The 14946-nt window shown below is 38.9% G+C and overlaps 1 protein-coding gene across 2 annotated transcripts in view; it reads left to right on the top strand.

Moving 5' to 3' along the window:
* CREBBP (CREB binding lysine acetyltransferase) overlaps positions 1–14946 on the top strand; it is a 145042-nt gene that overhangs the window by 104183 nt on the left and 25913 nt on the right. For both annotated transcript variants that reach the window (XM_037029955.1, XM_037029954.1), the window contains 6 exons: positions 436–625; positions 3392–3510; positions 4336–4575; positions 5019–5107; positions 10994–11074; positions 12568–12624. In XM_037029955.1, coding sequence (XP_036885850.1) covers positions 436–625; positions 3392–3510; positions 4336–4575; positions 5019–5107; positions 10994–11074; positions 12568–12624 — 776 coding nt within the window. The remainder of the gene's footprint in view (positions 1–435; positions 626–3391; positions 3511–4335; positions 4576–5018; positions 5108–10993; positions 11075–12567; positions 12625–14946) is intronic.

Genomic DNA, 14946 nt, shown 5'->3' with positions numbered 1-14946 from the left:
TTGCCAGAGTCTTCGCTACTTCCTGTTATCTCACACCCCACCTCCTGCTGCATTCATTTATTTTGCCTGCCTGGCCCTATGAGCAATGTGGTTTTTTATCTCTGCCCCAAGTTTTCAGATTTTAGATTGTTATTCTAACCTGGAAATAATCTATATGTAAAACTATCAAACAGGTGATAGTAGGTATGTGTGTATATGCAATTTTTTAAGCAGTCTAACATATAAAACTTTTAAATTAAGACTGTAATTGTACTGGTACTATGTTAAAGCAACCCATATGACACCAAATACTCTATTTCTTTTGTGAGAAAGAAAGTGAATGATAATTGTAGCTGTGACTAAGGGAAGGTGTCAACAAGCCTTCCAATAACTCTGAGTTACAGTAAGGGGTTTTTAATATCCTTGTATTGTTATCTATACATTTGTTTTTTCAAGGTGCTGGAGGAGGATCTACAAGGATCCTCTCAAGTTAAAGAAGAATCAGACACAACAGAGCAGAAATCAGAACCAATGGAAGTAGATGAAAAGAAACCAGAAGTAAAAGTAGAAGCTAAAGAGGAAGAAGAGAGCACTGCTAATGGTGCCGCCTCTCAGTCAGCATCTCCTTCACAGCCACGCAAAAAAAGTAGGTTGTGTCTTCTTGAACTTAATGAATTGTGCTGCTTTGCCATTGTGTTGTGATTCCATACTGTGGATTAAAAGCTAATGCAGAAAGTGGAGGTGGTATAAGGGGACTAAATGGTAAAAGAAAAAAAAGATTAAAAAAATTTTTAAAGAGTCAATTCTGGGCTTTAAAAAAGCTAATGCAGAAAAAGAATTTCATCTCCTCTTTTACTTTTTTGCCTGCTGTTCCCCAAGTAGAAATGGTGACACCAAGCTGGACTACTGCCTGAGAACCCATAGGTTCACGGCAGGAATGAGAAACAAGCCTTGGCTCTAGGTGGCAGCCCAGGGGCACAGCTCTCTTCTGAGATGTCCTGGCTGTGGGACCACAGTTGAAATTGCATCCAAGGTTCTCAGGCTTTTTTTGGCAAGGCATGAACAACCACTGACAGATTTGAGCAGGAAGATGACCAAAAGCTATGGTGTTAGGGGAATTTTCACAATGACAGCACACATACAGGAGCTTGTAGGTTTCTACTGCAACAGATAGGAAACTAAGTGCCTAAAGTAATGGGGTAATGGAGTGGGACCCAGTTATCTAGTGCAGCAGGAGGGAGTAGGGGCAGGTAAGTGAAGATGTTTTGGATTCCCAGCTGTGCGTAGTGAGCCAGTCTCACAATGGATGTGATTTTAAAAATCACATTGAAGAGGTGTCCAGAAAGGAAAGAGGTGGCAGAGGGTTGGAAGATTGTCAGGCGACCCTTAGAGATGTGAGATTGGGGCCCAGAAAGTTCAGGGTTGCAGGTTATACATTTGGAAAAGATGGTGGAAAAATGTTTGAGTCTGTTGTGTAGTTCTGCTGCTAGAAGGGACTCTGGTGATTATGGAGTACAGCAGTTCTTAAATTCTTGATCTTGGACCTCTTTATATTTTGAAAATTGAGGACCCCAGAGATTTTTTGTGTGGATTATCTGTGGCTATCTGCTCTATTAGAAAATAAAGATATATGTTCAAATAGAAATTTTTTAACATGTAATTTATTTAAAAATAACATGTTACACAGCACCCATAAATAACTCATTCTATGGGGGAAAAACTTTTCCAAAACAATTAGTAATTAGTGAGTATAATGACATCCGTTTTACAATTTTATGGCTCAGAGATAAGTGAACACAGCTGGATTCTCATATCTGCCCCTGCCTTCACTCTCTTATATTACATTGGTTGAAGTACATGGAGAGAATCCCACTCCAGATAGTTGGTAAAGGGAAGAATAACAACCTTTCCAGATGATTGTGAATTGGGGTGTTTTTTTTGTTGTTGTTGTTGGTTTTTTTTTTTTTTTTGATACTACACCAAAACTCAACAAGGGGAAGTTTCTTAAAGATGAGTTGCAGTGTGATTTTAAAATCACAGTCCTTAGCACTGAGTTTTTCATACTCTGACATTAGGATCCATTTGTCTGTCTTGTATTTTGTATGGATCCTTTTCCCTTGTGTGATTTTTTAAAATTTGATAAATTGATTTTAATCAATTTAAAGGGAAGGGAGGGGGGAGAGAGAGGGAGAGAAACCTTGATCAGTTGCCTCTCATACACGCCCCCAAGTGAGGACCAAACTGGCAACCTAGGCATGTGCCTTGACCAGGAACCGAACCTACTGTGACCTTTTGGTTTACAGGACAACGTTCCAACCAACTGAGCCACAGCGGCCAGGGTCAGCCAGGTATTTCTTTTCCACAGGAAGTCAGTAAGGACATATGGTGGTCCTTAGCTCTGAAGGCAGTAAACTTAAGGAAACTTCTCAGGGCTATGGTTTTCATCTCTCAGTATACTCGATGCATGCCACTTACCAACTAAAACTTTAAATGTTTGTGGTGCTTTAATCTGATTTTTAAATTATAGTGTACCACGTATCTGTTGTAGAAAGTCTTTTTAAAATAGAAAGAGGAAATCTCACATTACTTATAACCAAGTCATCAGAACTCTGCTGTGTTTTCCTCTCATTGGTCAGTTTTCTGTGCATAGGATGTATGGGAACAAAGTGGGGTCATCACACACTCTGCTGACTGACCTGCCTCTGGCCTTCAGAGGCCATTGTGCACATTTTCCTGTGTCGTTAGAACTCATTTGGGATTCGTATGAATGTGCCATCTTGAATGTATTTGGCAGCCACTGTTTATCCTTGAATTGGTGACAACAGAAAATGTAGCAGGAAATGGGATGACTGAGAGGCTGGAAAAATGGGCATTGGTAAATGTGGGAGAGAACAGTATAGAACTTTGGGGGAAAATACTTTTTTATAGCTCTATCACTGTGTACATTTATGAGGTTATAGTATAAGACTTTGTCTCAGGTGGTCTGAGTTTACTTCAGCCAAAAACAGGGAAGTTTCATCGAAGAAGGAAAGGTCCCTTCCAGTGAAATGACTTGATTACCTCCGTTTGATCACTGAAGAAGATTTGGGAGTGAGCTTCATTTTCTGTTACAACACAGTTTTAATGTTGGAACCCTCTCACTAAAGAAGCAAACTTAATGTTGTATTTTGCTTTGTAACATGGATGCAGTTTTTAGAAACCCCAACTTTACTGTACTTTTGGGAAATCCTGAATTTGTAACTTTAGAATGTCTGTAGACTCAACTGAATGAGAACCCTTAGAAACTTCGAGGCTAGGAGAGAGATGATTCAGGCCCTCTCAGAAATGGTCCAGGCTTCCATCTGAAGTGTCATGGAGGAGGAGTCTGGGTGCCTCATAAATAGTGTTCTCACCTCATGCGTTCTAACTGCAGTCTTTAAACCAGAAGAATTACGTCAGGCTCTTATGCCAACCTTAGAAGCACTGTATCGACAGGATCCAGAGTCCTTACCTTTTCGCCAGCCTGTTGATCCTCAGCTCCTAGGAATTCCAGTAAGTTCATAGAGTAAGAATATGTTATAACTTTACCAGTGTAATTCATGAGTATTCATGTTTTATTTTTTTTAATTGGGTAAAATAGCAACCTTGTTTCAAATACTTATTTCCTAATATAAAAAGCAGTTTGCTGTCAAACAGTAATGCAGCTTTGGCTTATTGAAATGTGTGTTTCCTACTTGTTTTGTGAAGCCACAGGGTCCATGGAGGGGTTGGGATGCGTGAGAAGGGAGCATGCTCTGGGTACACCACCCACTTGCTCTGGTGACCCACTTTGTACTTGGGGTTTTATGTAAGACTTAGTCTGAAAAATGGATTTGAAGAATTGGTGACCATTAATTATAAAACACATGAGCCTCTTGCTTTGATATCCTGGATAGTCTTGCAAAGGCCATGGTGACCTGATGCATTCCATTAAGTTGTATTCCTGTTTTTGTGTTTATCTTGGAATTTCATTTGCTTGGTAGACCCAAGAGTTAATCTTTAGAAAAACGTACTCTCTGATAAATTTGCTCACCATTGTAATTCAGTGTATGAAAATTCTTATTTTTAAAGTCTTACATTAAAAAGCATCTGTTATTAAACAATTCTTTTCTATATAATTTTTCTTTAACTTTGCCTTTGAAGGAATTTGATCACATTTGAAAATATTAATTATAATTTTAGTAAAACTACAGGATGATCGGGTTATTTTTATTGTCAGTTCTCATTTCTTGTTGTTGGAAACAGATGTTGTTCAGTACTTTCTATTTTATTTTAAGAGATAAGGCTGGCATTTGGAATTTGGGGTATCCACTAGATTGAGGCCATTTTGTCTTTAAGGATTACTTTGACATTGTGAAGAACCCCATGGACCTTTCCACCATCAAGCGGAAGCTGGACACAGGGCAGTACCAAGAACCCTGGCAGTATGTGGATGACGTCTGGCTGATGTTCAACAACGCGTGGCTTTATAATCGCAAGACGTCTCGGGTCTATAAATTCTGCAGTAAACTGGCAGAGGTGTTTGAGCAAGAAATTGACCCTGTTATGCAGTCCCTTGGATATTGCTGTGGACGCAAGGTACAGTTTAAGCTCCTTCTGGAAAATGATCTTTCCTAGTTAATCCAGCTGTATGATAATATGATAGACTCAACATTTTGGCCACATGTGTGTGCTCAGAAGTATACAGGTGGAATCTGGTATTCTGCAAAAGAGTTGATTACTTGAAGTGATATATAATGAATGATCAAAGCTAGAGGTGCTTATTGGGGAAGGCCTTGGGTGAAGCATTTCTGCTTGCCCATGTGTGCATTCTCTATCAGTGATGAATGTCTCTTAGACACTAATTCTGTAACATATCAAAAAAATATCTTTATTTAAATAGCTGTGAAAAATGTTAGAAAACTATCTAGTATACTAACAGAAATAATTTACTGGGTGACTCTAACCCACCATAGTGGACTAGAACGTTAAATGACAGTAAATGGGATATATTTTTAGTGTTTTCTCCTTTGTTTTTGCAGTATGAGTTTTCCCCACAGACTTTGTGCTGCTATGGGAAGCAGCTATGTACAATTCCTCGAGATGCAGCCTACTACAGCTATCAGAATAGGTAAGCATCAAGCAGCTTCCTGAATTACAGGACAAAAGGAAGGTTTTAGGGCAAAGCCTGTTTGTCTGCTTGTAGCCCAAGTACATTAATTCTTTCCTGAAGTTCCAGTTAAAGTAGCCACAGTTTCAGTGTTTCTTGGTCACTCAGGTACAGGATCTTAATATTAAGGAATCCTTTTACAGTGTAAAAACTTAAGCTCACAACTACTTGCTGCACTACTTGGATCAGGTACATTCTTTCTTAAGCAATTGTCAAGATTCTAAAATGTAACCATATAAGAAAGAGCCTAGAGTTGAAAGTAACTCTAATAAAGATTAGCATGCCTTTTTTGAGATAATAACATAGTTGAAACATTTTATTTTGCTATTCCCCCTGTAAATGCTTGCCTGGATAATTTGGCCTGGACAATCTGATAGAAAGACTTGCACTGGAGCTAAAACCATAGATTTTGTTTTTAATTAGCAGCACAACACAGAATGGGATCCAGTGTTTTATTGAGTTCAAGAAAAACTCCTCTTGTAAGATGGCCATTTCAGAGTTTTGTGAGTAGTAGGTATGCATGAGTAATATTTGCCATTCTCTTCAAATGTTGATAGCTTGTAAAGAATAGATCTCCTGTCTTAAGTAGAGGGAGAATGCAATACTATTTTATATTGATTCCCCACACAAATATGACTTTCATATTTGGGGGTTGTTTTGAAAATTAAGCTACTTGCATCCAGTATTTTCAGTAGCCACATACTGCCATAGCGTGAGGGCATTATGCCTTAAAGCAGAGGTTATAACTCTTGGTCAAATTCAGTTACATTGCCTCCATTTTATGAATCGGCCACTAGATTCTTTGTATGACCAAGAAGCTTCATGCCTACTCCCCATCTTTATATTGAAATGTTAAATGTCAACATTAGGCTTTGATATTTTTATATTTTGATCTTGTTTGCTTAGTAATTCCATATGTTCTAGTACTTTGAAGAAGATAAGTAGAGAGTGTTCTATTATTTATTCAGAGGTTCATGCGTAGGCTTGAATTATTTGGAACTTTGAAATTATTTTTCTTGCAATTATGTTTTCTAGTTATTTAATTTTTAAAAATGTAACTATAGTCAAGATTATTAATAACTTTCATCAAAATCCTACTTTTAAAAAAACTCTTGACCTAAAAATGTTTCAAGAAAAAGTTTCTAGCCTTGCCCAGCTTGCTTATCCATGTACCATATGGTACAGTGAAATGCTGGTAAGGGGAAGAGATGGACACCTCAGAGGGGAGCCTGTATAGAGGTGCAGCCTGTACAACTGTCCTGCTGAGAAATATTTTTTAACATTTGGAATTTAATTTCTATCTCAGTGTACTCTTCTGTCAATAGAAGAAGTTTTGACAGACAAAAGTTTTGACAAACTTTTAAGACAAAGTTTGAAGTGACACTGTGGCCCTTGTATAATGGAACCTCTCCCACAGTGGCAAGTGTTCGGAAAGCTCTCGCCTGTCCTGTTAATTACATCTTTGGCATCGTAACCTTCAGGACATCCCATAAAATATTAAGCCTAACCTTCCTCTTTGTGATATAGACATAATAACACCTTCCCTGATAGTCTCGGTTGTCAGTCTTCAGTGAAATAATGAATAAGAATTCACTTTGGAAACTGTTATGTGCCGAGCAAAATAAAGTTAGAAATTTTAAGAGAATAGGTTAAAATAAACGATACGCTAAAAAACGCCCCTGCCACTGGGTGCCCAACACAGTTTGGGTATAGAAGGAATAACAGGCAACAGATTGCTTGCCACTCTCTCTATAAAGTTTGGGGCCTTTCATTGTTGATTTCATTGTGTCTGAATCCTTTGGGACCCTTCCTTTGCTGATTGCACAGATTTTCACAGTATTTAAGTTCAATAGAAATGATAGCATCAGAGTATACTACTTACCCCTTGCATGACGGTATTGATGGGGAGTGTCCGTTAAGAGTAGAAATATAAATAAAGAGTTGTTTTAATAACATTTTATAAATATAGGCACACTACTTCTCAGCTTAATCTCACAAGGTGTGCTTTCTAGAATACTCAATGTGAAGAGATTAACATGTAATTTTTAAAAATTTTAATCCTCATCTGAGGACATACTTTCATTGCTTTTAGAAAAAGAGACATGTTGATATGAGAAAGAAACATCAGTAGCTTATCTCCTGTATGTGCCACGGCCTAGACATGTGCTCTGACCCGGACCTTTTGGTTTATAGGAAGATACTCCAGCTGAGCCACACTGGCTAAGAGAGATTAACATGTAATTTTAAGAAAGCACTGGCCTAATCCTGTGCTGGACATTTTGACTGCTTACATTTTTATTCTTAACTTTTGACTATTTATGAACACTGTGTTGTTCTTATGAATCATTGTTTTGACACTTAAGAGTCCTAAACTGTTTGGGCACTTAAAACAATAGAGACCATTTAAACAAGTGAAACTAATATATAAACTAGAGTATGGTTACATTTTCACTTGTTTCCATGCTTTAAGGATTTGAAAGAAACTCATGTTGGGAAAACTGTTTTATAGATTTTTCCAGTTATTATCTGTGGATAAGATATACTGTCTATAGACATCCCCAGTATTTGTATATACTGATAACAGTGGTACTTAAAACAATCTGCATTTGAAAATTTACTCCATGCATTAACTTACCCTACAGACAAACTATGTAGTTACATTGTGCTAACTTTAGGTACCCAGATGTATATCATCAGATTATGTGAAGTATTTCTCCTTTACAATTCCATGTTCATCGAACTGCTTCCTTCACACAAGGCAGAATGACAACTAGGCTCTTATAGTGAAAAGTAAATATCTGAATACTTATGTGTTTCTGGGGTGAATAAAGTTTGGACTAGGTAATAAGATAGGGGCAGCCTGGCATTAACATCTGTCACCCACTGATTGCCAGGGTGGTTGCAGCTGATTTGACTAGATGGGTGACGATGCTGTCTTCTGTGGGCTGTGGTCATTTCTCAGAAAGGTTTTAAAGTAAGTCCCTGGGCCCCTTCCCACTCCCCTCTAAAACCTCAATATGTCTCTGGCATTGTTTTGGGACAGGCTCTAACGTGTTAATTCTCTGTCCCAGTTACTGGTGCTGATGTTTTTCATGGATGGGAGTTAGTTGCACGCAGAGCATAGTTTTCTGCGGCCACTCCATGGGCAGCCCGTTCAGCCATCAGTGATTTGTCCCAGGCCGGTTTCCTCCATTGGATTTGTGATACTTATTTCTTGGATATTGCTGGACTTGAAATCCTGCTTGAACAAAAACTAAGAATTTGTTCAGGGTTTTAAAGCCATTTAGGTTCACATGTAATTATCATGGCAATTTCATTTCAAAATGTATTCAGGAGTACTCTTCTGGTTAGTCCACAGTGGCTGTGTGTTTAATCATAAAATTAATTGGAACGCTCAATTCCTAGTTTTACTTTTAAAAGGGAAGTGTTTGGCATGAAGGAGGTATTTCTTTTCCTATTGTTCTAATTGCCACTGAATTAGTTTATAGTTCCTGTACTTTGATTCTTTCCTGCCAGTGATAACCATGTCCTTCTGCACAAGGAATTTGTTTTCACTACGTGATATCAAGGGCTCCGGAGAAATATTTAGAAAATAGTGAATAGCCAGAATATTACTATAGTTTGTTCAGTAAAAAAAGGTATTACACATGGGTGGGCAAATGTAGGTTGAATTGCCAGACATTATTACCTAATAGATAAGTCATAAGTAAGGATACTAAATAATAGCAGTAATAAAAATAAGACAAATAATATAATAATTATTAAATAATAAAGAATAAACTGGTTTTGCATACTTACAACCATGAACCTACTTTTGCCCACCCCTCTATGTAGGTATCTATTTTAAAACAGTAGTGCTCATCTCTTTGTTTCTGGTCAAAGTTTTTTTGTTTTTTTTTTTTTTTTAAGATTTTATCCATTTATCTTCAGAGGGGGAGAGAAGGAGAGAAACATCAATGTATGGTTGCCTCTCATGAGTGCCCTGCTGGGAACTGGCCCGCAACCCAGGCATGTGCCCCTACTGGGAATCGAACCGCAACTGTGTGGTTCGCAGGCCCGTGCTCAATCCACTGAGCCACACCAGCCAGGGCTGGTCAAAGTTTTTAATGTTGGCAGAATTCATTGATTGACTTAGCCCTAAACAAACAGGTCCCAGCAAGAAACTTTGATTAATCCAGTTGTTACCCGCAGGGAATCTGTCATGTTCCTCATCAAAAAATTGAAAAGTTGTGTGATCTTGGTGTGTGTGCATTCTCCAAAGTTTTATGCTGTTACTATATGTATTTAGCCAGTGAACTATAGCAGACAAAATGGTCAGTATGTTTAAGATTAGAGCTAGAACTTGCGGGAGACCTATTTTAGTAATGAAGACAAACTGGCCAGGTGGTACCTGACTCTCAGTCGTTTGTAGCCACGTGTGTGCGTGTGCATGCGTGTGTGCGTGCACACATGAGAGCATGAGTGAAGCTGCAAGCTGCTGCGTCTCCTTCTGTACTCTTGGTTCAGTGTGGCACTCCAAGTCTTGTCATAGTGTCTTTAACACTAATCCTCTTGGCACCTTGTAGACATAGTTTTGAGCACTAAAACCGCATTTTACTGTGCTGCCGCTGCTACCTTATACTCATCTTTTTTGCTTGTATAGGTCATCTCCATTCAGCTTGTTTATTTTTAAAGTATCCTTGTGTGCCCATCTTGTTTTATATAGCATCAGCCTGCATTTTTGTTGATTTCTCATTTGTGTCCTTTCCAAACATTTAATAGTTTTTATTTTATTCTTATTTGCTAGCTTGAGCTGAGGCTCTGGATTATTTTACAAGAAATTGGGGTTATGGATAATTTCTCAAATGCAGATTGTGCTTTAAAGATTAACTCTCTAAATTTGCTAAATTTGGATTGTCACCAAGTCAGAGCAGTCGATCACTGAGTATCTCAGATTGATGAATGATTGGTCCCAGTACCAAAAATATTAAAACAAAGCTTAGAATTGAAAATTTTAAGTCTTTAATTTTGTTCATGGATCTACATATATTGTATTGTTTATACAATATATCGCAGTTTTTTCTCTGTGTATTCTTATTGATAAATGCCTGGAAAGTCTTTGACCCCGATTGCATTTCTGTTAATTGTTTGTCTAGAAAATGGATTTGGTTTCATTTGTATTGTAATCTAATCAAGTGATTAACATGAAAAAAAAGACAGGAAAAAGATTAAAACCAGTTTTGGGTACTGAACATATTTATACCCTTAAAGATCTGGCTTAAATACCAGAAATAAAATCTCTGAATTGCTGTCAAGCATAAATATTCTGTTTTGAAAAATAAGCTATTTCAGTTTAAATTGCATTTTAAGGCCTTTTGTCAGACTGTTTTGTTCAAAGTAAATTTTTTTCATATCAAGCCCTGAAATTATATTTGATTTTCTCTAAGTAATAACAAAATCCAAACTCCTAAATTTAAGCTCCTTACAATTCTAGTATTAACAACTCCTTGCAAACACTTGCATCTTGGAGCTGAACCCAGACCAGTCGTTGTTAGTGATGATGGCCTGATATGTGTGCAATGAGACCGAATGCTAATCAATGCTTTGCCTTGGCTTTCTGCTCTGTGTTGTCTTGGTGTTTGCGTCTTACCTCTGTGTCTGTGCTATTTGTTCCCTTCCCTGTTCTCTAATCCTGCCCTTCCCCACCTTCCCCTGTTCCTCTCATTGTTCTCACTGACCCATCAATCAACCAACAACGTTCCCCTTTCGTCGTGGTGATCTGCCCTGCTCTGATTGGTGGCTTCGTTGCTTGGGTGGCTGTGTGTTATGATGGACCAGTTCACCCAAGTATGGCCTTCTTGCTGACAGGTATCATTTCTGTGAGAAGTGTTTCACAGAGATCCAGGGGGAGAATGTTACCCTGGGTGACGACCCTTCACAACCCCAGACGTAAGTACCATCCTGTAATTTTTCTCGGGGGTGATTTGTAATTGTTTTTTTGTCTCTTGTCCGTGAGTAAAAGGGAAGGAACACTGCTGTTTTGACTTTTGTGTGTTGTATCTCCTCATATTAACTATGCTCACTTTAACATGTAGCTGTTTTAGTTGAACACCAGTGCCACTTTTGTGTTCTTCCCTCCATTCAAGACTGCAGCCCACCCATGTAGTTCACTGCTCTCTCTTGACCTTGCTCTGACCCTTCTTCTAAAGCACTTGGCTATTCCTAGTGGTTGTCACCCTCCATTTTGGGAAATTGTAAATTTGCTGTTATACCAGAGAAACCAAGTAACCCTATTCACAGAACTGGCAATAGCACAAAATAGGTCTTTTGTAGCTACCTTCATCCTTTAGGTCGTAAAGCTAATAAAACACAGATAATGAGCTCCCAAAGTGTGAATGTGTCTTCCTTTCAGGCAGGAGGTTTGACTCTTGCTCACTAGGTCCAATGCAAATAGGCCTGAGGTGGCTCATTCATTCCTTCACTGAGTCCATCTTTTCCTCCTGATGCCTGTCCTCTGATGGAGTTATCTTTCAGTGGTTAAATGTCCAGAATGTGGCAAGAAAAAGCAAATCCACAAAATTGGGTGGTCAGCTCATTTTTATGCTTGAGATGCCTAAAAACCTGCCAGCCACATGTCTGCCCAGGACTACCGGTGATCCACGTTAACTCTTTTCTGTCCGGACTCTGCCATGATTCCTGTCATGCTGGCTAGTCTGCTAGTGTGATGCCCCCTAGAGGCAGCAGGCCTCCTGATGAAGCAGTTTCCAGTGGTATAGGACACTTACTCTGCAAATCAAGGTTACTTTATTCAAGTACAAAACAAACCATATCCACTTGTAAAACATACAAACCAGTATAACAGATATTCTACCTATTCCAGTTATTTTTATATCCCTTGTATCCTAATCTTTCGGTCCTATTGCATGATTAATAATTGTGTAATTCTATGAATCAAAAGTAATTCAAATATACACTGATCATAACAAAAGGACAATAGAAACCAAATACTCAGCTCTTTAACAGTATTTCCAAGTACATGTTGACCTTCTGTCATTGAGGGAATATTGTAATTTAAAAGAGTTGGTTACACCAATATTATATTTAGTAGCCACTACCATATGGATTTGATTGAAAATTAACAGGTTTGAATTTCAACACAATTCTGTCATGACATTTTGACTAGTCTTAGTTAAATCTTGTAGTAAATGTTGATGATAGGTGGGAGGAAATGTTCCAAGGAAGAAAGAGAAAAATAAATGTTAGTGTTTTCTGTGCAATTGAATTTTATATGCCTGTGCCATCATTGCATCTACTTGAGGTTTTAGCTGACCAGTTACTTTTCGTTTGAAGAACTAGTTATAAAATAATATCTGAGACTATAATTTATACTCAGCAGATAAATTCGTTAACATTTTTCTTTTTTCTTTTTTCTTCTAAACAAGGACAATTTCAAAGGATCAGTTTGAAAAGAAGAAAAATGATACCTTAGATCCTGAACCGTGAGTATATAGCTTTTTCTTTCTGACTTTCAGCTTTTAGTTTCAGGTCACGGAAGTTCATCCTTATGAACAGGTTGTGGGATGGGGCATTGGAAATGCATTGCCCTGGTTGGAATTTTATTGTGCAATGTTATTTCAGGTATAGATTATCCTTTTACTCACACAAAACGTGTGTCTTTGTAACATGCTCTCCAGTTACTGAATTTTAACAATGATAAGATGAGATGGATGTTTGGTTCTATTAGAACCTTTCTTTTTTTCTTCTTCTTCTTCTTTTTTTTCCCCCATCATTTATTCCTTTATTGAATGATCACTTCTTTTCAGGTACTTTAAGAAATCCAAATTCTTTTTCTTAGATATATTTTATTGATTATACCATTACAGTTGCTCTATTCCCCTCCACCCTGCACACCCCCTCCCCCACCATTCCCCTCCTTTAGTTTATGACCACGTGTCTCAAGTTCTTTAGATTCTATATTTCCCCTACTATTCTTGCCCTCCCCCCTATCTATTTTTTACCTACCGTCTATGCTACTTATTTTCTGTACCTTCTCCCCCCTTCTCCTCTTCCCACTCCCCTGTTGCTAACCCTCCATGTGTTCTTCATTTCTGTGGTTCTGCTCCTGATCTAGCTGTCCTCTTGGTTTGCTTTTGTTTTAGGTGTGGTTGTTAGTAACTGTGAGTTGGCTGTCCTTTCACTGTTCATATTTTTTCTCTTCTTTTTCTTAGATAAGTCCCTTTAACATTTCATATAATAAGGGCTTGGTGATGATGAACTCCTTGAATTTGACCTTATCTGAGAAGCACTTTATCTGTCCTTCCATTCTAAATGAAAGCTTTGCTGGATAGAGCAGTCTTGGATGTAGGTCTTTGGATTTCATGACTTGGAATACTTCTTTCTAGCCCCTTCTTGCCTTGAAGGTATCTTTTGAGAAATCCACTGACAGTCTGATGGGAACTCCTTTGTAGGTGACTGTCCCCTTATCTCTTGCTGCTTCTAGGATTCTCTCCTTCATTTTAATCTTGGGTGATGTAATTATGATGTGCCTTGGTGTATTCCTTCTTGGGTCCAACTTCTTTGGGACTCTCTGAGCTTCTTGGATTTCCTGGAAGTCTATTTCCTTCGCCAGACTCGGGAAGTTCTCCTTTATTATTTGTTCAAATACGTGTTCCACTCACGGCTGTTCCTCTTCCCCTTCTGGTACCCCTATAATTCGGATGTTGGAATGTTTAAAGATGTCCTGGAGGTTACTAAGCCTCTCCTTGTTTTTTTGAATTCTTGTTTCTTCATTCTTTTCTGGTTGGATGTTTCTTTCTTCCTTCTGGTCCATTCCATTGATTTGAGTCCCAGTTTCCTTTCCATCACTATTGGTTTCCTGTGCATTTCCCTTCATTTCAATTAGTTTAGCTTTCATATATTCCTCTAATTTGTGGCTAAAATCAACCAGTCTGAGCATCCTGATCACCAGTGTCTTGAATTGTGCATCTGAGAGGTTCACTATTTCCTGGTCGCTTAGAGTTATGGGCTCTGGGGCTTTGAGTTCTTCTTGAGCCATATTTTGGACTGTTTGTGCCTGTTACGTAAGAGGAGCAGAGCCCTAGGTGTTCACCAGGGCCAGGCCACTGAGTGGCGACTGGGGGGGTGGGGCCAAAGGAAAACAATGGCGGGCCCCTCTGCTGCCTCCCGCCGCCATGGCGGGCAGGACGGTCTGTCTCACTGCGCACGAATATGTGGCTGCAGTCAGCCCACCGCTGGTTTCGCCGCTGGGCCTGCTTGGTTCGTCTTACTGCTCACTCCTTTGCTGGTTTATCTGCTCTCGAATGTGTGACCGCAGCCAGCCTATAGCCCCGAACCCTCAGTGGGTCAGCCCGATGCAGAACTGCCTGGGTGCCTGGGGTCGGGGGAATCTTTCCTGCCCGACCCTGCTCCGCTGCTGGCTCCGCCCCTCTTACCGGTCCCGGTTGAATGGTTGGTTGTTGTTGGACTTCCGTATAGTTCAATTTTCTGTTCTTTGGCTGCGTCTTTGTTCTCCAAACCTTTGTTGTATTCAAACTTGGTTGTGGGAGAAGGCACAGTGTTTCCACCTATGCCTCCATCTTGGCAGAAGTCAAACCTATTAGAACCTTTCTGATAGCTTGGTCATTGGTGTTTTTAGGTAGTCATTTAGTGTGAATCTTTAGAAACCAAAAGAATATTGGGTGGAGTAGTGCTAATATCATTTAAAGGGAAATTTCAGAAAGAAAACCTCTTAGAAACCACTTTCTAAAAAATAAATAATGGGGAGCCTTGTATATGTTCTTGCCACTGATCTGACTTTCCTC

Source organism: Sturnira hondurensis, unplaced genomic scaffold, assembly GCF_014824575.4.
Source record: "Sturnira hondurensis isolate 20B ecotype Veracruz unplaced genomic scaffold, ASM1482457v3 Scaffold0020579, whole genome shotgun sequence".
Lineage (NCBI taxonomy): Eukaryota > Metazoa > Chordata > Mammalia > Chiroptera > Phyllostomidae > Sturnira > Sturnira hondurensis.
The sequence above is the reverse complement of the archived record's forward strand: the minus strand, read 5'-3'. Positions and strand labels throughout refer to the sequence as shown.